This window comes from Felis catus, chromosome E2, assembly GCF_018350175.1.
Source record: "Felis catus isolate Fca126 chromosome E2, F.catus_Fca126_mat1.0, whole genome shotgun sequence".
Taxonomy (NCBI): domain Eukaryota; kingdom Metazoa; phylum Chordata; class Mammalia; order Carnivora; family Felidae; genus Felis; species Felis catus.
In genome coordinates this window covers 700,997-725,717 of record NC_058382.1, presented here as the reverse complement: position 1 = coordinate 725,717, position 24,721 = coordinate 700,997, and the positions used below count along the sequence as shown (strand labels likewise).

Here is a 24,721-nt window from a genome sequence, read left to right as displayed (position 1 = left end):
ATGATTCAGGTGATGTTAGAGAAACACTCTAGTAAGGAAGGCAGTGCCCAGAAGTGTTCCCTAATAAAACAGAAATGATTTATGCAGGAATATGCTACCAGGGAAATCCAAGGAGGTATTCTTTGGATTCACAAGCAGGTAGCCTCTTTTCCCTTAGGGCCAATTTTGGAAACACATGTGGAGGCTCCTGGATCCTATGATCACATGACCATACGGGTCGTGCATTGGCCCACAGTTAGCAGCTCTAACTGCTGAGGAGCTAGAGACTAAGGTCAGCTACAAGGGGATCAGACAAGTCTGCATTACCAACTTTCAGTGAAAATTCTGGACACCAAAGCTTGAGTGAGCTTGGCAAAACTCCATGTGTACTATCAAGCACAGTTGCTGAGGGAAATCAGGGCTGTCCACATGACTCCCCTGGAGAGGACAACTGGAAGGTCAGTGTCTGCTCTTTCCTAAACCCTGCCCTAGGGATCTTCTATTGCTGGTTTTAATCTGAATCTTTTGCTGTAATTCATTGTAACCATGAATATAACAGCGTTGCTGCGTTCTGTGCATTCTTCCAGTGAAATATTGCGCCTCAGTGTAGTTTTGGAGACGTCTTGAACTACGTCATATATTTTGCTTGATTTTCTAGTTATGGAGGGTGGGAAGGAAACTTGGACGTTTTGGGAATCACTGCTTGAGAAAGAAATTGGGCTCTGATTATGAATATATTCAATGGTTTATAATTAATTACTGTCAATATTTATTTTTATGCTAAAATTGTCCCAGATTTGGACAGTGGGAACACCTTAAAGCTACAGCCTGTGTGTGTGTGTGTGTGTGTGTGTGTGTGTGTGTGTTACTCTTTACAATTTTCTTGTTTGCAAATGCAAGAATATTTTCAGGCATGTGTGGTGCCTGGGTGGCTCAGTTGGTTTAGTGTCCAACTCCTGATTTTGGCTCAGGTCATGATCTCAGGGTTCATGAGACAGAACCCTGCATTGGGCTCTGTGCTGATGGCTTGGAGCCTGCTTGGGATTCTCCATCTCCTTCTCTCTGCCCCTCTCCTGCTCTCTCTCTCTCTCTCTCTCTCTCTCTCTCTCTCTCTCTCCCTTTTCCTCTCCCCCACTTTCAAAAATAAGTAAACTGCTTAAAAAAAAATATTTTCTGTCCCAGCTTGGAATCAGCTTCTCCAAGGAGTTCTGGCTCCTTTCACTAGAAAATGGTATTCATAGGGGCACCTAGGTGGCTCAGTAGATTGAGTGTCTTGACTTCTGCTTGGGTTGTGGTCTCGTAGTTCATGGGTTCGAGCCCTGCATCAGGCTCTGTGCTGACAGCTGGTAGTCTGGAGCCTGCCTCAGATTCTGTGTCTCCCTCTCTCTCTGCCCTTTCTCCACTCGTGCTGTTTCTTTCTTTCAAAAATAATTAAAAACATTAAAAAAATTTTTAAGGAAAATGGTATTTATAGGGGCACCTGGGTGGCTCAGCCAGTTAAGCATCTAACTTTGGCTCAGGTCATGATCTTGCGGTCCATGAGTTTGGGCCCCAGGTTGGGCTCTGTGCTGACGGCTCAGAGCCTGGAGCCTGCTTTGGATTCTGTGTCTCCCTCTGTCTCTCTGCCCTTTCCCTGCCCATGCTCTGTCTCTGTCTCTGTCTCTCTCTCAAAAATAAACATTAAAAAAAAATGGTATTTGTAAATCAATAGTTGAGCACTAGTTGTGTTCTCTTCTACTGGTAAGTCATTGATTGTGGGGGCCATAGGTCATTTCACAGTGGGAGCCTAGGATATGTACACATGTATAGTTTTCTACATACATTGATTTCTTGAATTATAATTATACCTATAGAGATATCACACCTATCTTTGGCCTTATGAGCCTCCAAGACCACTCTCCCTTAGGGCTTTTATTTAAGTGCAAAGTATAGGATACAATTAGACAAAGACAAGGCAGTCCAACCTTGAGGCCTAAAGACACATCTGGTCAGAAGACCCTCAGGATCCTTATTCACAAATGGACATGCTTCATCTCTGGATTGAACCACTAAGATCTGTGCGATGACAGAGTTTGACTTTAGGAGAGCAGATGGCAGAAGTTCCAGGAGGAACTTTAATGCCGCTCTGGTTCCATGACCTGAGCCGTCATTTATGCCAGGTGAAAGCCATCAGGAAAGAAACCAACCTTGGGAGAGTTTAAAGAGTATGTTGTATTCCCACTGCCTTTATCTTAACAAGGAGTCAAACCAGATATCCAGATATCCCCAGAGATAAGCGCAAAACTATCTCTATCCTCCATAGTTATCCTTCTGTTGGTTAAATGTTTTTAATTATAAATCACATTCTCAATCCTTTGCCTGCATCACTGGAAAAAGACAGCTGCCAATATAATATGTATGTGTGCCTCATATGAGGTGTGGCTATTGGTTTAAAGAAAATATAAAAAACAATATACTCCAGCAACAAAGGTGTGTGTAATCATGTACAAGATTGGTAACTGTTATAATTCTCCACCACCAAGATTGGAACTTTAAAAAGGTATCGGTATGTAAACAGAATTACCATATGATCCAGTAATTCTACCACTGGGTATTTACAAAGAGAGTAGGAAAACCCTAATTCAAAAAGATATATGCACCCTATGTTTACTGCAGCATTATGGTAGTCAAATTAGGGAAGCAACATCTATCCAGTGATAGACAAAGGGATAAAGAAGATGTGATATATATGTATGTGTGCGTGTGTACACACACACACACACACACACACACACAGAAATATTACTCAGCCATAAGAAAGAATGAAATATTGCCATTTGTAATAACATGGATGGAACTAGAGGGTGTTAAGCTAAGTGAAATAAGTCAGTTAGAGAAAGACAAATACCATATGATTTCAGCTGTATGTGGAATTTAAGAAACAAAACAAGGGAAAAATGAGACAAACAAAAAAACAGACCCTTAAATACAGAGAACAAAGTGAAGGTTACCAGAGGGGAGGTGGGTGGGGGTTGGATGAAAAAGGTGAAGACGATTAGGAGTGCACTTACCATGATGAGCACTGAGTAATGTACAGAATTGTTCACTAATTAATGCCTAAAACCAATATATTAATTAATGTACATTAATTACACTGGAATTTGATTTTAAGAAATTTTAGTAAGTCAATTAAAGGTATCTGTGGATTAATTAAATTTGAAATTATATTATTATTAACTAATTCTAGTCCCTCTTCTGGCCAAACATATTGCATTGAGAGAGCACCCTGTAGAGGTTTTAATTCAGTTTCCCAATATACTTTATAACCTATGTCAGTATTACCACAGGTTTTGTTAGAACCCATTAAATTGATCATACCAGTTATACCAGTATTACACCAAATAACAATTACATTATGAATTAGACAAGATCGTCACAAAATAAGTTGGATTTAAAATAGTATTTCCTCGTCCTAACCCTCCAAAAGTGGCCTTTGCCCATATACTAAATATTGTCATAGAATGAAGTTTAAATCAAGGGCCAAGTTTCAGCCAGATTATTGAAAATGTTCTTGTGAGGGAACAGTATCTGAATACTGGGGTCTACCCCTAATGAATGCTTTGGCTTCCCAATGGAAAAGAAGGCATTAGCCAAATCCAAAACGAAATAATGATGCCCCTGAGCTTTAACTGTTGATACCATATCAAATACAGCTGACAATTTAGGGTGAGGGTTTGGGTTACAACTTATCAAGCCCTCCAAAATCTATAGTTAACCTCTCAGATCCATCAGCTTTCCTCACACACTATGAAACCGTTAAATGGGAATTTGCAAATGCTAACACAGCTGCACCTAAAAGATCCTTGGGGGCGCCTGGGTGGCTCAGTCCGTTAAGCATCTGACTCTTGATTTTGGCTCAGGTCATGATCCTAGGGTCGTGGAACAGAGCACGATACTGAGCTCTGTGCTGACGATACCTGCTTGGGATTCTCTCTCTCTCTCCCTCTCTTTCTGCCCCTCACTCGCTCGCTCACATGCTTTCTTTCTCTCTCTCTCTCTCTCTCTCTCTCTCTCTCTCCCTCTCGCTCTCTCCCCCCCCCTCAAAATAAATAAACAAAACAAAAAATAAAATAAAAGATCCTTGGGGCACTTGGCTGGCTTAGCTGGTAGAGCATGCAACTCTTGATCTTGGGGTCCTCAGTTCAAGCCTGACGTTGGGCATAGAGCTTACTTTTAAAATTTTTTTTTTTCAACGTTTATTTATTTTTGGGACAGAGAGAGAGCATGAACGGGGGAGGGGCAGAGAGAGAGGGAGACACAGAATCGGAAACAGGCTCCAGGCTCTGAGCCATCAGCCCAGAGCCCGACGCGGGGCTCAAACTCACGGACCGCGAGATCGTGACCTGGCTGAAGTCAGACGCTTAACCGACTGCGCCACCCAGGCGCCCCTAGAGCTTACTTTAAAAAAAAAAGGACTAAGTAGATTAATATGACATCATATCCATTCCAATAATGCACTATGGCCAGGAGGAGGCAACAGCCATACATGGTTTCTATCCAGAAATTCCTTTGTGGACTATGCTTTCACTTGCAAGCCTTCTATAGTATCATCACATTCAATCATCACATATTGCCCTCTCAGTTTTCATTTGACTTTTAAGTTATAACAATACATATATCAACAAGCCTAGCAATTGTAAATTTGTACTGTCTTCAGGTCATGTTACCAATACCAATGAAAGTAGACTTGGGGTCCCTGCTAAAAGATCATGACACCCGGGCCTGCCCATTCAATCATAATCCTCTGCATTTTCTTGCCTGGTTAGCATCAGAACAGGTTCTCAAAAGATTATAGAGGCCTCTTTTTTTATATATAATATTAATATTTAAATTTTTAAAAATGTTTTACTTACTTTTGACAGAAAGAGAGACAGACGGACACAACGTGAGTGGGGGAGGGGCAGAGAGAGAGGGAGACACAGAATCTGAAGCAGGCTCCAGGCTCTGAGCCGTCAGCACAGAGCCCAATGCAGGACTCAAACTTGTGAACCGTGAGATCATGACCATGAGCTGAAGTTGGACACTTAACCAACTGAGCCACCCAGGCGCCCCTATAATCTTAATATTTTAAAGTTTATCATGACTGGGATCAATTGAAATAATTTGTCCCAGTTCTTTGAACAGAGTATCAATTTCTTATAGTGCTCCATCAAAATTTTAGTAACTATTCCATCTACTCTCTCCTTTTTAATGGCATTTTTTAAATAATCTTTTTTATTTTGAGACAGCACATGTGGGTAGGGGAAGGGCACAGAGAGGAGACAGAGAATCAGGTTCATGCTGTCAGCGTAGACCCCGAGGTGGGGCTCGACCTCACAAACCATGAGATCATGACCTGAGCCAAAACTAAGAGTTGCACACTTAACCAACTGAACCACCCAGGCACCTAGTGTCACTTTTAATCAACTACCTGAACATCTTTATCTGATTCAGTTATTCTCAGATTTCTTCCAACTCTTTTATTTAAATTGTTACCTTTCTTCTTCTGAATAATCCTTATCTTTCTCCCAGCATTAAGCCCCATTCAAGAGAGCTGAATAAAGAGATGTATAATATCATGCCTCACATCATATTGTCTCCCAGACCTTATTTTTTTAATTTTTAAAAATTTTATTCATTTTTGAGAGATAGAGAGAGCAAACAGGGGAGGGGCAGAGAGAGAGAGGGAGAGAGAGAATCCCAAGCAGGCTCTGCACTGTCAGAGTAGAGCTGGGCACAAGGCTCGAACTTGCGAACTATGAGATCATGACCTGAGCTGAAACCAAGAGTCGGACGCTTAAACGCTTAACCGACTGTGCACTTAGGTGCCCCTTATCTCCCCTTTTATCATGATGTCAATCACCAGCTGGCTCAGAGGGATGGAGATAGAAGGTATGGTATACTGAACCACAGGCTATAATCTACAGCTTTAAGAGCCTCTAGCTGTTTCTCTGATGCCATTTACTTTTGCTAGAATAATGGGGGAGGGGCAGCAAAAGAACCATATTCTTGGCTGACATCCTCTTAGTTTGTATTTGATTTGCAATCCATTTACACTGGACCTACAGAGTTCAGTTCTCACTTGCTTTTCTTCTGGTTGAGTACAACACTTATGCATACTCAACTCAGGGATGGCCTAGTAACCAACCTGTTAATAAAAATCCTCTCATCAGCCTCTGTCATCTTTTTTCCTGGGTAATAACCCCTTAGTCATATTTTAAAAGTATGCTCCACATCCAATGTGGTGACTGAACTCATGACCCTGAGATCAAGAGTCACATGTTCTACTGACTGATCCATCCAGGCACTGCCCTCTTAGTCATTATTATTTGAACTGGAATCAAGGGTCATATCAAAGACCCCATCCTCATCACCAACTGCAAACATTTCACACATTGTAATTGAAAATACTTGCATGACTCCACAGAGCACACTCATACGTAAGGTTCTCTTAAAAGCATATTGGGGGTCAAACATCCAGGTAGTTTCCCAGATTCTTATTTACACACTCTTGTGGTTCATTCCCAGAGTAATGAGCCCTGGCTTACAGAGAGTCAGAAGATACTGGTAGGAGTTTTTATGCATTTTTGGTAACACAGTCAAGCTAGACTATCTGACCATTATGCCAACCCAAACTGGGACTAGGTGTGGTCAGGAAATTTGGGGTATTAAGCAACACATAATAAATGCATGGCCCTCATCTTAGCCAAGTGTCAAAGCCAGATACTCAGAAGTCCCTAAAAATAAAGCTAGAACTTTTTCGGCCAATTTTAAACTGATTCTGTATTAGATGAAACAAATGCACAATATATCAAAATGTGGGGAATGCTGCTAACATAGTCATTATAAGGAAACTTACAAAATGACTATATTAGAAGGAAGTCCTCAAATAAATGACATGGTCCATCTTAAGAAAATAGGAAAGACAAATTAAATCCTATAGGCAACGCTGTTTACTTTATCGTCTCTCCTCTCACACCTTGGGAGCAGTCCTGCCGCAGGGGCAGTGTCAATTGGCAACCAATGAAAACTGTTTCTATATAAGTCACCAAGAACACTGGGTAAGTCACAAAAGCCACATCCCTGGAATCCCAGATCTCCCTTCTCTCAACCCATTTTCCTGCCTGCACAGCAAGAGCTCTGACTTGAGCCATCCAGAGTCTAAGAAAATCCACAAAATACTTAGATTATTTGTCCTGCAAGTGGTCTTGGCCACAGGAGGCAGCTCTGGAGGTCCTGAAAATGTCTGCACCTTCTCATTCTGTTCAGCCATAGTTGGGGAATATCCAAGCAGGTACCTCTTGCGGGGCATCCCTTCTAGCGTGCTGCAATCTCTCTAACCCCGTATTAATTACACTTTGTTCCTGTATCCATTATAGTTCCTGCCTGGCTCCTGTAGCTCTTCCAGCCAGTGACATCTACCTACCGAATTCTGACTCAGGCTCCTTGTCAGGTACCAGAGGCCAGTTTCCTTTTCATAGTGCCTGGGGACATGAGACATTCCATAGGAACCAGGGACAAAACTCATTCTGCTTCCAGATGCACCGGAGGTTGTCACAACTACCTCTCCACAGTTACTTACGGACCCGGGCCACATGACAGGTCCCACAAAGCCCATAAGTCTTTCCCAGAAGACCTTGGGCAGCAGCACAAATTAGGCCAAACCTGGAATGAGAGCTTTTCTCTGCCATCACACTGTCCTCTCTGAGACATGGAAAACTGGGGGCTCCCATAAACTTGATCCTTTCATGTTGGTAGAACACAACTATGTCCTCAACACACCCCACACAATGAACAGAACCCTCAAGATTAAAAATGGCTGAAAGAGGCGCACCTGGGTGGCTCAGTCGGTTAAGTGTCCGACTTCAGCCAGGTCACGATCTCGCGGTCCGTGAGTTCGAGCCCCGCGTCAGGCTCTGGACTGATGGCTCGGAGCCTGGATCCTGTTTCTGATTCTGTGTCTCCCTCTCTCTCTGCCCCTCCCCCGTTCATGCTCTGTCTCTCTCTGTCCCAAAAATTTAAAAAAAAAAAAAAAAGTTGAAAAAAAAAGGAAAAAAAAAAGGCTGAAAGAATAAGCATTTTATTATTGTACAAACATGAGCAACGAGAGGCATGCAGTTCCAGGGCTGGATGACGTGAGACCGTAGACATCCACAGAGAGCATGACACGAGACCAAAAAGTCCATGAAGACAAACCTTTGCAAGCTTCCTGGAAAACCCATCTCGTGAGCCAACTCTTTCCACACCTAACCCAGACAAAAGGAAGGAAATGAGGCCCCTGATGGTCCGTGGAGGCCAAACATGACTGCAAGGGACTGTGGAGACAGCACAGAGGTCCGCCTGCCTGAGCATGCTGAAGTGACAGACACACACGGTGGAGCTTTGCCGGATGGTAACGGTAGGGTGGCTTTGCCACTGGCAAAGGGACTCAGCAGTTTACAATGTGCAACACAGCTCCCGAACGCACCTCACATACCAGGCGCTCCCAAGGAATCTCCCCAGCGTAGATGTGCACAAGTGTGAGCTACGACTTGTGAATGATGGCTCCCTCACAAAGCCTACTCTCAGAGCTTCACTCTGGGGAGAACGGTCAGGCTGAATGAGGAGACAGCACATTCGCTGTACAGCTGAGGCCTTTGTCCAGGGTAGACTTTCCCGTGCTGAAAATGGTTTAGTCTTTGGGTGAAGGCTGTCCTATGTCCGATGCACACACGATCCCTGCTGGGAATTCTCAAATGAACTATAAGTTGGGGCATTGACTAAAGGATCTCCCACATCTGCTGCAGTATTAAGGCTTCTCTCCTGTGTGAATCTTCTGATGGAGAACAAGTGTGTGTTTGCGGTTAAACTCTTTCCCACATCTGCCGCACACATAAGGCCGCTCTCCACTGTGAACTTTCCAGTGCCGAATCAGATTCGGCCTCTGGGTGAAGGCTTTCCCACACCTGCTGCACTCGTAAGGATTTTCTCCAGAGTGAACTTTCTGGTGCTGAACGAGTTTAGAGATGCAGCTAAAGGCTTTCCCACATCTGCTGCACTCATAATCACTGCTGTGAATTCTCCAGTGCACGTTAAGGTGAGAGCTCTGGCTAAAGGCCTTCCCACACTCACTGCACTCATAAGGTCTCTCTCCAGTGTGAGTTCTCTGGTGCAGAAGGAGCGTGTGTTTGCGGCTGAACTCTTTCCCGCATGTGCTGCATACATAAGGCCTTGCTCCTGTGTGAACTTCTTGGTGTCTAATGAGGTTAGACTTACTACTGAAGAATTTTCCACAATTGCTGCACTGATAGAGTCTTTCGCCAGTGTGAACTCGCCTATGTTCAATGAGGCCAGAGATTTGTCTAAAAAACTTCCCACATTCGCGGCACTCATACGGCCTTTCTCCGGTGTGTATGGTCTCGTGTTTGAAAAGGTCACAGCTTTGGCTAAAGAGTTTCCCACACTGGCTGCACTCATAAGGCCTTTCTCCACTATGGATTCTCTGGTGCCGTGTAAGCGTGTCTTTGCGGGTGAACACTTTCCCACATTCGGTGCACCTGTGATGCCTCTGTCCAGTGTGAAGGGCTCCGCCAAGCCCGGTGCCCTTGTAGGCCTTCAAAGGCATGCAGGGGACTTGGTGCTGAGGAAGGCCAGAGGGGGCTGGCAAGTCCATCCTACCCTCCGTGCACATGGAGGTCTTCTCTGGCATGTAGGGTCTGCAGCTTTTCACGGAGGCCCTGCCCTCACCTCTTCGGAAGGGCCTCTCTCCAGTGGGCTGCTTCTGGTGCTGATGGAGGGTGGCACTGAGCCACCATTGCTTCCAACGTGCCCCCCGTGTAGGCGGCTTCGGCCTGGCCTCTCCCAGCTGGCGTTCAGTCAGGTATAGGATTTCTTTCAACACTGAGCCAGAGCTGTCACATGGGCGGGTCTTCACACCTGCCTCAGGAGTCCTGACCCGTGACAGTCCTTCTGAGGAGACAGAGGATGTATCATTATCCTCCACTGCACACCAACAACCTGAAACCAGAGAAGCATTGCTGACACGCATGCTGGACTCTGCGGACGCGCAACCCCATCACAAATGAGTGTATGACGCATACAGGAACACATCAGCAGGACCGTTTATAGGACAAGGGAGGTTGGGACAGGTTAAGAAATGGGCTGAAAACACAGAACTGGGTCTCTGAAGGTCACAGAATGACGGAAGCCCCCCGAAGACAAGGATATGTGCACAGAGTACGGCAAACGGCTTCCGGGAGGAATCTGGCTGCCGAGACAGGGGAGTGCTAGGCAGAAGGGCACGCACAGGCCCAGGAAGATCCACTTACAAGTGTATAGCTGGTGCTCGAGGATTATTTAAGGGTATGGGCCCATCTCCCGACGTGTTAAGTGTCAACGCTGCAGAACAACGTGGACTGAGCAGTGGAGAAGACCAGGTGCAGGGCAAATGAGAGACGGCAAGGGGCTTCAAGTCAGACGGGAAATAAGCGACGACGTCAAGAACGGGGAAGGATGGGAATACTGTGTGGCCACCAGCCTTGAAACCAAGCACTGGTGTGCAAAATTAATTCTGCTGGTTTTGAACCCCGCCTTGATATCATGGCCCTCCCCCACATGCACTCACCAGGTCCAGGTCCCTTCGGAGCCTCTCTTTCTGTGGCTGGGGTCACATCCACCTGGTCAGGCACCCAGGGATCTTCCCTTTGCTTTGGTTGTGTGACTAAGCGTGATGTGGAGGGTGCAATTCCTGAGGGAGACACAGGACAGGTGAGCGGCCACTACTGGCCAGAGCGACTCATCCCATGATGCTCCACAAGTTCAAAAAAAAAAATTATCACCAAAACAAAAACCTTGAAGGAAGGTTTTGCAGGCACAAAGGTCCTGCAAACTCCTGGTATAAGTAAGCCCCAGAAAATGTCACCGAGAAAAAGGGAGAGGAACTTTAGGCACAGAGGTACCATAGTTCTGGACAGATTCACCAGCCCAGAAAATGCCCAAGACAAAGGCATCCATGGGGCAAACCACGTGCTGTGACTCCCAAAGCCTTAGCTGTGTGGCTTCGGGATGGGGTCACTAAGAGGCGAGAACACTCCATACGGCTCAGACCTGGCACCCACAGTGCCTACTCCAGGAAGCCTGGCAGGGAAGCAGTGCCTGTGATCTGACCAGGGAAGGACACAGCGGTCCGTGGCGAAAGAGAAAGAAGATGGGATTGGTGTGCGGACCTTACCCAGTGAGGCTAAAAGTGCAAAGTTCTCGAGCATCACATCCTGATATAAAAGTCTCTGAGAATCATCAAGGAGCATCCATTCTTCCCACGAGAAGTACACAAACACGTCCTCAGAGATCACACAGCCCTGCAATGACATGGCCAGCAGGGTCCAGGAAAAGTCTCTTGACTGAGTATCCCCACTCTACCCACAACAATGTCAGGCTCAGCCACATCCCCATGTGCCTGCCAGTTCCTCTGGGGTGCCCTAAATCATGCCTCCTAGACATAAACCTAGACTCACTGCTCTCACAGAAGCCCCCAGTAGCAGGGCTGCAGGACCATCAGTTGACACTCTCCCCTCTCGTGCACGTCACTTCTCAGACCACACCCCCACACACACCTTCAGTCACCTAGCACCACTCTTCTTGCCCACACCAGACTCCTCACATGTTGCCCTGCAACTAGCACAGAGAGAACGCTTGGCAGTACATTCGGGATCCCATCTTGCAACAAACCTCAAGTGGCCCCAATTGCCAAAGGAAAGCCCCCATTCCTGCTTTGAAGGCCTCTCAGTCTGGACCTTTCCTTCAATTTCAGGCACCCAGAACTCCATGCATATTTCAGGTACCTGCAGCCTTCTTCCAATTCTCTGCTGCACGTTGTATTAGTTTCCTATAGCTGCTGTAACAAACCATTACCACATTGTGGCTTAACACAAATTCATCTTCTTACCACTCTAGAGACTATAAATCCAAAATAGCACTCACTAGGATAAAATCAGGACTGTGTTCCTTTGGGCAGTTCTACAGAAGAATCTGTTTCCTTAAATTTCCCAGTTTCTCAAGAGCTCATGCAATCCTTGACTCCTTGCCCTATCCTCTGTCTTCAAAGCCAACATATGTTATCACTCTGACCTCTGTTTGTTTCCTCAAATCTTCTTTGACTATTCTTCTGTGATTACACTGGGCCCAATGGATAATCTCTCCATTTTAATATACTTAATTCAATCATATACACGAAGTCCCTTGTGATACGTGAGGTAACATATCCAGAAGTTCAAGGGATTAGAACATGGACATCTTTGGGAGGCATTATTTCATCAATTATACACATGCGTTATCCTCAGTAGTCACAACTTCCTTATCTCCACCCAATCCTCTGAACATTAGTTTTACGACTGACTTCCCCAGTTCAGTTCATAGTGCGGCATGTTCACAATTTTGAGTCACCTCTAACTCCCTACCTTCCTTCTCACAATCCACTTCAAACAAAACAGGCCCTAGTAAAGTAACAAACAGAAAATACAATCTGGGGCACCTGGATGGCTCAGTCAGTTAAGCATCTGACTTCAGCTCAGGTCATGATCTCATGGTTCGTGAGTTTGAGCCCTGTGGCGGGAGCTGTGCTGACAGCTCGGAGCCTGGAGACCACTCCAGATTCTGTGTCTCCCTCTCTCTCTGCCCCTCCCCCACTCTTGCTCTGTCAATCTCTCTCTCTTGAAAATAAACATTAAGAAACACACACACACACACACACACACACACACACACACACACACAGACCTCCCTTAAAAAAAAAAAACAAACTAGCCACCAGGAGGATGACTCTGGAAGTTCTGCTGTGACCAGAAGCACTGGCAGGAAAAGACCTCCTCTCCTGGCCCATCATTGGCTGGGAGCTGCCACCTCATGATGCAGAGCCTTCTGGGTATTGTAGTGACTACCACCCCACGGGGCTTGGACAGGAAGCCAGGGTGGTCAGAGGTGGAAGGCAAAGAAATCATTTATTGAGAGCCTACTGTGTGCTAAGTCTGCCAGTTGCTCCCAAGCCACAGCAGGTGTCCCATGTCCTAAGCATGAATGAACTGGCCATGGCTATTCTGGAGGTTCAGGATTCGTAAATCCCAGCCTCACCCCTCCTAATTTGGGACGCAAGGGGAACAGTTTCACCTCAGGATGTGAAATGAAAAATGAAGACAAAACCTCCCTGGTAGACCTCTGTGCAGTTGTTTAAATGTTTCTCACACATAATGCTCCATTCATTAAAATGGCAGGAAAAAACAGTCTGTATATATTGGTGAAGTTATGTATAAAGCACTTAAAATGGTACAAGGTGCACATTTAGTGCTGGATACAATCCTCATCACCACCAATCTGGGCTCTCATATACCCATGTGGCGGAAGAGGAGTCCATGCTGCCCATTTGCAGACTTAAAGACCGTATCTATCAAAATTCAAATACACATACCCCAAACCAACAAGTAGCCTTAATAGAAATGATTAAAATTTTTAAAGGACAGAACAGTGTGTACAACCTGTGACATTCAAAACTATTCTAAGAAAAAACAATCAAACATACAAAAAACAATCAAACAAAACTATTCTAAGAAAAAACAATCAAAAATGCTATATGTTTCTGCGTGTTTTGGGTAGCCTGTTGCACTAAGGTGATTTTTTGTTTTGTTTTGTTTTTGTTTTTTTAATTTTTTTAACGTTTATTTATTTTTGAGACAGAGAGAGACAGAGCATGAACGGGGGAGGGTCAGAGAGAGAGGGAGACACAGAATCGGAAGCAGGCTCCAGGCTCTGGGCCATCATCAGCCCAGAGCCCGACGCGGGGCTCGAACTCAAGGGCCGTGAGATCGTGACCTGAGCTGAAGTCGGATGCTTAACCGACTGAGCCACCCAGGCGCCCCGAAGGTGATGTTTTTCTAAGCAAAATGATTCAAGATTTACAATTTAAAAAATATTTTTCGGGGCGCCTGGGTGCCTCAGTCGGTTAAGCATCCTACTTCGGCTCAGGTCATGATCTCATGGTTCATGAATTCATGAGTTCGTGCCCCACATAGGGCTCTGTGCTGAGGGCTCAAAGCCTGGAGGCTACTTCAGATTCTGTGTCTCCCTCTCTCTCTGCCCCTCCCCCACTCACGGCCTGTCTCTGTCTCTCTCAAAAACAAATAAACATTAAAAAAAAAAAAAGTTAAGGGGCACCTGGGTGGCTCAGTCGGTTGGGCGTCCGACTTCGGCTCAGGTCACGATCTCGCGGTCCGTGAGTTCGAGCCCCGCGTCGGGCTCTGGGCTGATGGCTCAGAGCCTGGAGCCTGCTTCCGATTCTGTGTCTCCCTCTCTCTCTGTCCCTCCCCCGTTCATGCTCTGCCTCTGTCTCAAAAATAAATAAAACGTTAAAAAAAATTAAAAAAAAAAAGTTAAAAAAATGTTTTTCCTCAGGACTGAATTGTAGCTTAGGGTGGACATCATTTCAAATTTTGTAGCACATTTCTTCTGTATCTTCTGTTCAAATTCACAAACTTTGAACTTGAATTACAACCAATCACACAGTGTTTAGGTTCCAATTGGCAATGGAATCTGCCAGATGGCATCTAACTTCAGGGCCTCAGCTCTAGAGGAAAGCTAACCTGGGTTTGCAGTAAGTAACTCCATTATTGATTATGATTCCTTGAGCATGGCCTCACCTCTCCAAGCCTCCACTTCCTCATTTCTGAAGTGGGGAAATACTAGTATACAAAACATATGGTGATTGGAACTATTTATTACCTGGGGAATTACATGCTATCCTCTGGTCATTCTCCCAACAGCACTTCAGACCCTTCCCACCGGAGGAAAGAAAGTGACTCCTGACCATCCACATCTTCTTAACCTGCACCCTTGATTCAGAGGGTTCCAGGTGCTCATCTCCTGTCCCCAACCACCCTCAGGTAAACTGGGTCTCACATGGATCTGTGTATTCAGTGGAAGCTCACACTGAATTCCTGACTCATACCCACCAGGTTCAGTGTCCCAACAGGACAACGTCCCTTGATACTGAAGACCAAACAGGGTACTGTACACTTCTAGGGAGAAAAAGTGAAGCCAATGAATTCTATGGAAAATGTCATACCATTTATTTAGGACACCTTTAATTTCTCTCAGCAGAAGAGTTTTGTAGGTTTCAACAACCAAGTTTTCAGTAATATTCAAATAACTTTGTAGCTTTCAAAAAAATATTTAAAAATGAATGTAATGTGGGGCGCCTGAATAGCTCAGTCAGGGTTAAGGATCCAACATGGGCTCAGGTCATGATCTCGCTGTTTGTGGGTTCAGCCCCACATCGGCCTCTGTGCTGACAGTTCAGAGCCTGGTGCCTGCTTTGGATTTTGTGTCTCCCACTCTCTCTGCCCCTCCCCTACTCACACTCAGTCTCTCCCTCTCCCCAAAATAAATAAACATTAAAAAAATTTTTGTTAATGAATGTAATGAAGTAACTTAAGCATATTATTCTGATTCCTAAGAATTTTATTATTTGATGCTATAGAATTGACCTGTAACAATTTCATCATTCAATTTTTGTGTTCTATGCATTGTTGACATATAGACTATAGTTCACTTACATCTGTCTACGCTTCATATGTGTATTCATACATATATGTAAAGGGAGAGAACCTGTACACAGCACTTTACATTTACTTATGCCAGTGAATTTTTTGTACCAATTGATATGATAATTTTTCCTTAACCTGTTTAATATGTTAGATAACATAATGTTTTGCTAATATTAAAGCAGCCTGGCATCACTGGAATACATCTCTCTTGGTTATGGTGTATAGTACATTTTATACATTGCTGAACTTTGTTAATATAGTCTTAATGTTATTTGTATCTACATTCATGAGGTTAGTTCTAGTATACTTTTCAGATGACTTAGAATTCTCTTTATATTCTATTATGTGTTCTGTAAGACAGTTGTATTTGGTATTAATTTCTAAACTAAAATGTGTTTGTATACTTTTCACATGCCTGATAGCCACTTGGGTACCCACTTCTACTGACCGCTCATAATTTGGGCATTTAGACTGGAGTCTTATTTCTTGCTCTGATTAATGCTATTTCTTTGTATGGACTATGCATTGATCCCTTCACAATTTTAGACATTGGAGATATCCTCTCTTGATTTTCTTGTTTCCAGTATAATTAACATATAGTGTTATATTAATTTCAGGTGGACAATATATTGATTCAACAATTCTACATGTTATTCAGTGCTCATCATGATAAGTGTACTCTTATTCCCCTTCATCTTTTCCACTCATCTCCGACCCACCTCCCCTCTGGTAACCACCAGTTTGTTCTCTATATTTAAAAATCTTGTTGGGGCGCCTGGGTGGCTCAGTCGGTTGAGCATCTGACTTCGGCTCAGGTCGTGATCTTGCGGTCTGTGAGTTCGAGCCCTGCGTCAGGCTCTGTGCTGACAGCTCAGGGCCTGGAGCCTGTTTCAGATTCTGTGTCTCCCTCTCTCTCTGCCACTCCCCTGCTCATGCTCTGTCTCTCTCTCTCTGTCAAAAAAAAATAAACATTAAAAAAATAATAATAATAAAGTAAATAAAAATCTTGTTTTATTTTTTTCCTTGTTCATCTACTTTCTTTCTTAAATTTCACATACAAGTGAAATCATAGGATATTTGTCTTTCTCTGACCAATTTTCACTTAGCATTACACCCTCTAGGTCCATCCACATTATTGCATGTGGCAAGATTTCATCTTTTTTATCGCTGAAAAATATTGCTTTGGATATACATACCATCTTGCCAGCTTGCATTCCCACCAAAAGTGCACAAGGGATTCTTTTTTTCCATATCCTCACCAATACTTGTTGTTTCTTGTGTTTTTTATTTTAGCCATTCGAACAGGTGTAAGGTTCATTGTGTGTGTGTGTGTGTGTGTGTGTGTGTGTGTGTGTGTGTGTGTGTGTGTCTAATTTACTTATTTTTAAGAAAGCAGGAGAGCAAGCAATGGAGGGGCAGAGACAGTGAAAGAGAGAATCCCAAGCAGGCTCTGCACTGCCATGTCGGGCTCGGACTCAACGAACTGTGAGATCATGACCTGAGCCAAAATCAAGAGTCAGACGCTCAACCAGATGAGCCACCAAGGCACCCCTCATTGTGGTTTTGATTTTCATTTCCCTGATAATAAGTGATATTGAGCATCTTTTGACAGGTCTGTTGGCCATTGGGATGCCGCCTTTGGAGAATTATCTGTTCACATCTTCTGCCCATTTTTGAACTAAATTCTTTGGGTATTTTTGGTGTTGAGTTGTAAAAGTTCTGTATATATTTTAGATACTAACACTTTATCAGATATATCATTTGCAAATACTTTCTCCCATTCAGTAGGGGTGGTCTTTTTGTTTTATCATTTCATTTGCTCTGCAGAAACTTTTCTTTGGATGTAGTCACAATATTTTATTTTTGCTTTTGTTTCCCTTGATTAGGAGACATATCTAGAAAAATGTTGCTATGGCCATAGACAGAAATTACTGTCTCTGCTCTCTTCTAGGATTTTTATAGTTTCAGGTCTTCCATTAAGGTTTTTCATCCATTTTATTTTTGTGTATGATGTAAGAAAGTGATCCAGTTTCATGGTTTTGCATGTAGCTTCCCAGTTTTCCCAACACCACTTATTAAAGAGACTATCTTTCTCACTGGGTATTTTTGCTTCTTTTGTTGAAGATCAATTGACCATATAATGGTGGGTTTACTTCTGAGCTCTCTGTTCTGTTCCACTGATCTACGTGTCTGTTTTCTGTCATTACTATATTGTTTTGATTACTAGAGCTTTGTAGTATATCTTGAAAATTGGATTGTAATACCTCCAGTTTTGTTCTTTCTCAGGATAGCTTTGGCTATTTGGAGTCTTTTGTAGTTCCATACATATTTTAGGATTATTTGTTCTAGTTCTGTGAAAAATGCTGTTGGCATTTTAATAGGGATTGCATTAAATGTGTAGTTTGCTTAGGTAATATGGACATTTTAACAATATTTGCTCTCCCAATTCATGAGCATGGAATATCTTTCCATTTGTTTCAGTTATCTTCACTTTCTTTCATCAATGTTTTATAGTTTTCATAGTACAGTCTTTCACCTCTTTGGTTAAGTTTATCCCTAGGCATGTTACTATTTTTGGTGCAATTATATATGGGATTGTTTTCTTAATTTCTCTTTCTGCTAATTCATTATTAGTGAATAAAAATGTAACTGAGGGGCCCTTGGGTGGCCCAGTTGGTTAAGCACCAGATTCCTGATCTTCGCTCAGGTCATGATCTCATGGTTTGCGAGTTCAAGTCCGTCAGGCTATGCACTGACAGTGTGGAACCTACGTGGGATTCTGTCTCTCCTTCTCTCTGTTTCTTCCTCTCTTGCACTCACGCTCTCAAAATAAATAAATAAACTTTAAAAAAAGTAAGTAAAAGTGTAACGCGACTTTTTTAAACGTTTATTTATTTTGAAAGAGTCAGAGATAGTGCAAGTGGGGGAGGGGCAGAGAGTGAGGGAGACAGAGAATTCCGAGCAGGCTCTGCATTGTGAGTGCGACCCCAATGTGGGGCTCAAACCCATGAAAACAAGACATCATGACCTGAGCAGAAACCAAGAGTTGGATGCTTAACTAACTGTACCACCTAGACTCACCAAAATGCTACTAATTTGTATCCTGTGACCTTACCGAATTCATTTATTAATTTTAGAATTTTCTGGTGGAGTATTTCAGGTTTTCTATATAAAGTATTATGTCATCTGCAAATAGTGAAAGTTTTACTTCTTCTTCCTTACCAATTTGGATTCCTTTCATTTCCTTTTGTTGTCTGATTGTTATGGTTAGGACTTCCAGTACTATGTTGAATAAAAGTGGTGACAGTGATGTCCTTGTCTATCTCCTCATCTTAGGGAGAAAGCTCTGTTTGTCACCATTGAGCATGAGGGTAGCTGTGGTTCTTCATATATGGCCTTTATCAAGTTGAAGTATATTTCCTCTAAACCTACTTTGTTGAGAGTTTTATCATAAATGGATGTTGTATGGGCCACATGACTGGCTCAGTTGGAAGAACATGTGACTCTTGATCTTGGGGTCATGAGTTCAAGTCCCACATTTGGTGTAGAGATCACTTAAATAAATTAGAAAAACTTTTAAAAAATGAATGGATGTTGTATTTTGACAAAAGCTTTCTCTATATCTACTCAAGTGATCATGTGGTTTTTAATTCTTTCTCTTGTTCAGGTAATGTACCACATTGATTGATTTGTGAATACTGAACTCACCCTTGTATACCAGGAATAAATCCCACTTGATTGTAATGAATTATTTTTGTAATGTTTGGTTTGATTCCATTTGCTAGTATTTTGTTGAAGATTTTTACATCTATGTTCATCAGATATTGGCCTGTAGTTCTCTCTTTCTCTCTCTCTCTCTCTCTCTCTCTCTTTTTTTTTTTTTTTTTTTTTTTTTTTTTGGTAGTGTCTTCATCTGGTTTTGGTGCCAGGATAATACTAGCCTTGTAAAATGAATCTGTAAGTTTTCTTTCCTCTATTTTTTGGAATAGTTTGAGAAGAATAAGTATTAACTCTTCTTTCAATGTTTGGTAGGATTCACCTGTGAAGCCATCTGGTCCTGGCCTTTCCTTTGTTGGGAGATTTTTGATTACTCATTCAATTGCATTGCTAGTAATAAGTCTGTTTAAATTTTCTACTTCTTCCTGATTTAGTTTTAGGAGGTTATAAGATCCTAGTAATTTATCTATTTCCTCTAGGTTGTCCTATTTGTTGGCATATAATGTTTCATAATATTCCTACAATCCTTTGTATTTGTGGTGTTGGTTATTTCTCCTCTTTCATTTCTGCTTCTGTTGGAGTCTTCTATTTTTAATTAAAAAAAATTTTTAATGCTTATTTATTTTTGAGAGACACAGAGAGAGAGACACAGCATGAGCAGGACAGGAGCAGAGGGAGAGGGAGACACAGAATCTGAAGCAGGCTCTAGGCTCTGGGCTGTCAGCACAGAGATTGACACACGGCTTGCACTCTGAGCCACCCAGGCACCTCTCTATTTTTAATTTTTATTAATTTTTGATGAGTGTGGCTAAAGGTTTATCAGTATTGTTGATCTTTCCAAAGAACCACCTTTTAGTTTCATTGATCTGTTCTATTATGTTTTAAGTTTCTATTTTATTTCTGCTCTAATCTTTATTATTTCTTTCCTTCTACTGGTTTGGGGTTCTGTTTGTTCTTCTTTTTCTAGCTCCAGCACAGAGCCCGATGTGCGGCTCAATCCTACAACTATGAGATCATGACCTGAGCCGAATCAAGAGTTGGACACTTAACTGGGCCACCAAGGTGCCCCTGGAGCAATCTTTTATACATATCTATTGAATCAAGTTAGCTGAGATGTTGTTTTCCATATCCTTACTGTTTTTGTGTGTATTCTATTAATTATTAAAATAATTTTGGGGGACACTTGGCTAGCTCAGTTGGTAAACCCCCTGATCTTGGGGTCATGAGTTCAAGCCTCATGTTGGGTGCAGAGATTACTTTAAAAAATAAAATAAATAAAAATATTTTAAAAGAATTTTTGAAGGTCTGTTCTTATGTACGTTACCATTCTTGTATTTTCTTGATTAAATTACTTGTTTGATACTGTAAAATATCCCTATGTTATCTTTGGTAATATTACTTCCCCGGAAGTTTACCATTTTTTTAAATTTTTAGTATTTTTTGAACTTCACCATTTCTTATATTAATCACTCCAACCTTCTTATTAGTATTCATATCTTATTCCACTCCATTCCTTTTAGCTTATCTCTATTTCAGTAATGAGGGATCTTTTATAACAGACTGTATGGAGTTTTCCCAATGCATTTAATACAGTCTGACATGAGGCACCTGAGTGGCTCAGTTGGTTGAGCGTCTGACTTCTGCTCAGGTCATGATCTCACGGTTGGTGAGTCTGAGCCTGCATCAGGCTCCTCCCTGACAGCATAGAGCCTGCTTGGGATTCTCTGTTCCTCTCTCCTTGCCCCTCCCCAACTTGTGCTTTCTCTCTCTGTCTCAAAATAAATAAAATGAACTTAAAGAAAAAACACACTTTTTAAAAAAATGTTTGTTATTTATTTTTCAGACAGAGAGAGAGAGAGAGAGAAAGAGAGAGAGGGAGAGACAGCGCCAAGTGGGGAAGGGGCAGAGAGAGAGGGAGACTCAAAATCTGAAACAGGCTCCAGGATCTGAGCTGTTGGCAGAGAGCATGATGTGGGGCTTGAACTTGTGAACCACAAGATCATGACCTGAGCCGAAGTTGGAGGCTTAACTGACTGAGCCACCCAGGTGCACCTGAAAAAAACAAAACAAAACAAAACAAAACTTTTGAAACTAAACACACTTAAGGGGTGCCTGGCTGGCTCCTTCACTGAAGCGCACAACTTTTGATCTCGGGGTTGTAAATTCAAGCCCTACGTTGGGTGTAGAGATAACTTTAAAATCTTAAAAAATACAATACAATACAATACAATACAATACAATAACATGCTTAAGAATTCTACCCCTAATTCTGATCTCCAGGCCTTGACCTAGCCCAGATCACCATCCTCACCCTGTGGACATCTCCAACCCAGCCCATTCTCCCACAACCCCAAAGCTTCCATCCCCAAACCCCATGTGACACCTCCAAACTGAGACATCTCACAATTAACCACGTCCAAAATTCAACTTCTGATCCCCTTGAAACCTTCCTACTTTGACTTATTGATTTCCATTTTCAAGACATCCGTGAAAAACAATAGAACAGCAAAAATTAAAAAGTTAGTTTTTCACTCCTTACTCTCAATCACTGCCACTTCTGTTGCAGCAGTAAATAGTGTTGGTTCTAACCTTAAAATCTATCCAGAATCCGACCACTTCTTCCCTTTCCTCTGGCACTACTCTGGTTCACCCATCGTTAAAACACTTTTGGGAGCCCGGTACACTACGTACTTACTGGTCTCCAGGAATTCATATTCCCCGCCCGCCCTAATCTAATCTAATTTTTGCTGAGTGCAAAAAAATGTGGTTACTTTTGAAGCCCGCCCCCCCCCCCCAACACACACACCAAGTCCTTCTACTCAAAATCTGATGGCTCCCAGAGTCCTCACAATGAGTGCAACTTCTCACCCAAGGCGTGAGCCCTCACACTCTGCATACTGCAGACGCAAGACCCCAGACTCCGGTTTTCCTCCGTCTCAGTCCCGCCCAGGCCCTGCACCAAACGGCCCCTCCCCTACAACCAGCTCCCGCACCCCGTCACGCCGGCGCTCAGACACTGGGCCCCAGCCTGCGAGCGCCTCCCCAGCCCGGACACCGGGACCCGGGCCGCAGGGACGCGACCAGGCGCCCCGCGCTCGGGCCTGGAGGGTCTGGGTGGGGGAGGGCGGGGAGGGCCCGGGGGTCGCGCGTTTACCTGAGCCGGGTACCTGGGCGCAGCCGCAGCCATCGGACTCTGTGGGCGGGGCGGGAGACGCCGGCTCTAGGTCGGGGACGCAACCACAGCTGTCCCAAGTCTCACCCCAGCGGCAGGGCCACAGTGGGCGTCGCCAACGCCGAGCCTCGGATTTGTCTCCACGAAACGAGGACAACGCCTCCGCCTCCGGCCTAACCAAGCATTCAAAGGCCCCGGCTTGTGTAGATCCTAACAAAAAGTGAGAAAATGCCGATTGCAAGGAGGATGCCAGGCCCGCCCAGTCGCCTTTCTCACGCACGAAAACGCAGCTCTCCTGGGCCTTCATTGGACGTGCGGCGAGTAGGCTTCTGGGTAATGTAGTTTCCCATGAGCCTTAGGTCCAGACAAATGGTCCTGGGCTGAGGTTCCTGGCAAAAGCAAAGGGCCACAGCGAAGGGCGTGGTAAATGGTACCCACTCTCTTCAAGGAAGGGGCAGGACCCGGATTCCGTGGAGTGTACTCCTGACCGATTACAGAAATGTTTGTAGACATTATTTCAGATGTTCCCCAAAGCCACAAAACCAAAAGGACACAACACCACACCGTATCTCTCTGTCCACTCATATGTGGGAGCTAATAAGTATCACCCGGCTGCTTTTTAAATACATACACAAGGAAGCTTTAAGATCAGTTTTGTGAACTTCAGTTCTGGTCAGGGACAAGAGAGAAAAGACCAGACAGGACCACTGAGTGGAAGGGAAAAAAGGGATGTTGAGCAGCTGTGAAGCCAGTGGACAGATTTCCTCAGGAAAGTTTTCTCCAGTTTGTATAATCAATTGGTGATTGTACCAGCCCAGCAAGGGACATTTTTTTCCAGATAATATTTTTTACTCTATATCCTAAGATACATAGAATTGCTTGTAAGATCTGAGACCGGTCGAAAAGGAATGCAACCATTTCAAGGTCATTTCCTGCTTGGACAGGGTCTGTCATTGTCAAATGTTTGAGACACCATGAGGTGTCTCACATATCCTCCTGTGAAGTAATCACTATTTCACGTGATATTTTGGGGTAGGTTTCTGAACAGGGAGTTGAGATTATGGCTGAAAAAATTTCTGAGTACTGAAGTAAGAGAAACAAAGGAATGAAGCTGAGCACATGTCTGTATTGAAATCCTGACCACAGTCAAAGCTTTGTCTACAAGTTTTGATTCTTTTTTTCTCTCCTGGAAACATGGAACAGTTGGAGGGAGAGAGAAAGAGGATATTTAGAGGACGTTAGAATGGTAAAAATCAATAGCAAAACTATGTTGTCATGGTAATTCATTCTTCTCGCGTATATTTTCAATGAACAACTGCCCTGTCTTAATTAGTGGGGTTTCAAGGAGTTGTGTATATATAGGAAATATCCTACCTTCAGAGATCTTTGTCCTGCATTCTTCATTGACACTGTTAGGATGCCTAAAGTGTTTTATGTTCAGCTGTTTTCAATACACCACCAAAAATCAGCAGTTAGGGCTATTTTCCCACCACAGTGATAGGGTAATATGTGTTTACATACACCTGAAAACATGGCAAAAATGGTGATAGTAGCCATGTGTTTTATGCCAGTCTCAGCCTGTCAATAACCAATATAATGTCTGGAATGACCCTTGTGATTCTTATTATGATTGTAAAACACCCTCAGTGATAACCATCAGGAAACTTTGAAAGAGACAAGATTACTTACAGGCCCTGAAAAGCACATGGCACACTTGGGGCCACAGAGCAAGTTTGCTGTAGGGAGAGAGAAATGGTGGGGGGGTGGGGGGAGGCAAAGAGGGGGAGCAGAGAGAATGGGCCTGGGGTTCTGTTTTTATTGAATTGGAAGATGGGGACCTAGAGTTTATGGGCATATTCTTTAATGGTGAAATTAGAACAAGAAGGGGAATTTAGGGGCCCATGGCTGGCTCAGTTGGCAGAGCATGAAACTCTTTATCTCAGGGTGGTGAGTTCAAGCCCCATGTTGGGTGTGGAGACTACTTAAAAAAAATTTTTTTTAATCCAGGTGAGTGTTGTTGATGTTCTTCAACCTTTTGTATTTCAGTAAGATGTTTGTTTTAAATTTTTAAATAGGAGAAAGCTTCTGACAGGACTGCTATTGATTTTTAATTTTCATTATATGTAGGAATACCTATAATTTCTTGTTAATTATAACTTTTCATGTGATTTTAAAAGGATTCTCAGCTTTCATATGTCAACTTTCAGTATGAATATGTACTTCCTCAATTACTGTAATATAATTCCTAATATGTTCCTAATCTTAT

The 24,721-nt window shown here is 43.3% G+C and overlaps 1 protein-coding gene and 1 long non-coding RNA gene across 2 annotated transcripts; one reads left to right on the top strand and one right to left on the bottom strand.

Moving 5' to 3' along the window:
• Positions 1-224: 224 nt before the first annotated feature.
• Positions 225-20,557, top strand: LOC123382274. Its single transcript, XR_006590401.1, has 3 exons — positions 225-437; positions 14,784-14,903; positions 20,251-20,557. It is a non-coding gene; the product is annotated as an uncharacterized LOC123382274 (long non-coding RNA).
• Positions 8,062-22,827, bottom strand: ZNF671 (zinc finger protein 671). Its single transcript, XM_019818989.3, has 4 exons — positions 22,451-22,827; positions 11,207-11,333; positions 10,601-10,723; positions 8,062-9,993 (listed from the first exon to the last, which is right to left on the bottom strand). The coding sequence occupies exons 1-4, from the start codon at positions 22,760-22,762 to the stop codon at positions 8,786-8,788; spliced, it is 1,770 nt and encodes a 589-aa protein (XP_019674548.3). The 5' UTR covers positions 22,763-22,827; the 3' UTR covers positions 8,062-8,785.
• Positions 22,828-24,721: the final 1,894 nt, after the last annotated feature.

Bases quoted from the DNA above. Each gene is read 5' to 3' on its own strand.
- ZNF671 (XM_019818989.3), bottom strand. From the start codon at position 22,762: ATGAAGGCCCAGGAGAGCTGCGTTTTCGTGCGTGAGAAAGGCGACTGG. The intron at 11,334-22,450 runs GTACCCGGCTCA...ATGTCATTGCAG, and splicing joins ATGGCTGCGGCTGCGCCCAG to GGCTGTGTGATCTCTGAGGA. The intron at 9,994-10,600 runs GTGAGTGCATGT...CTCTGGTTTCAG, and splicing joins TCCGAAGGGACCTGGACCTG to GTTGTTGGTGTGCAGTGGAG.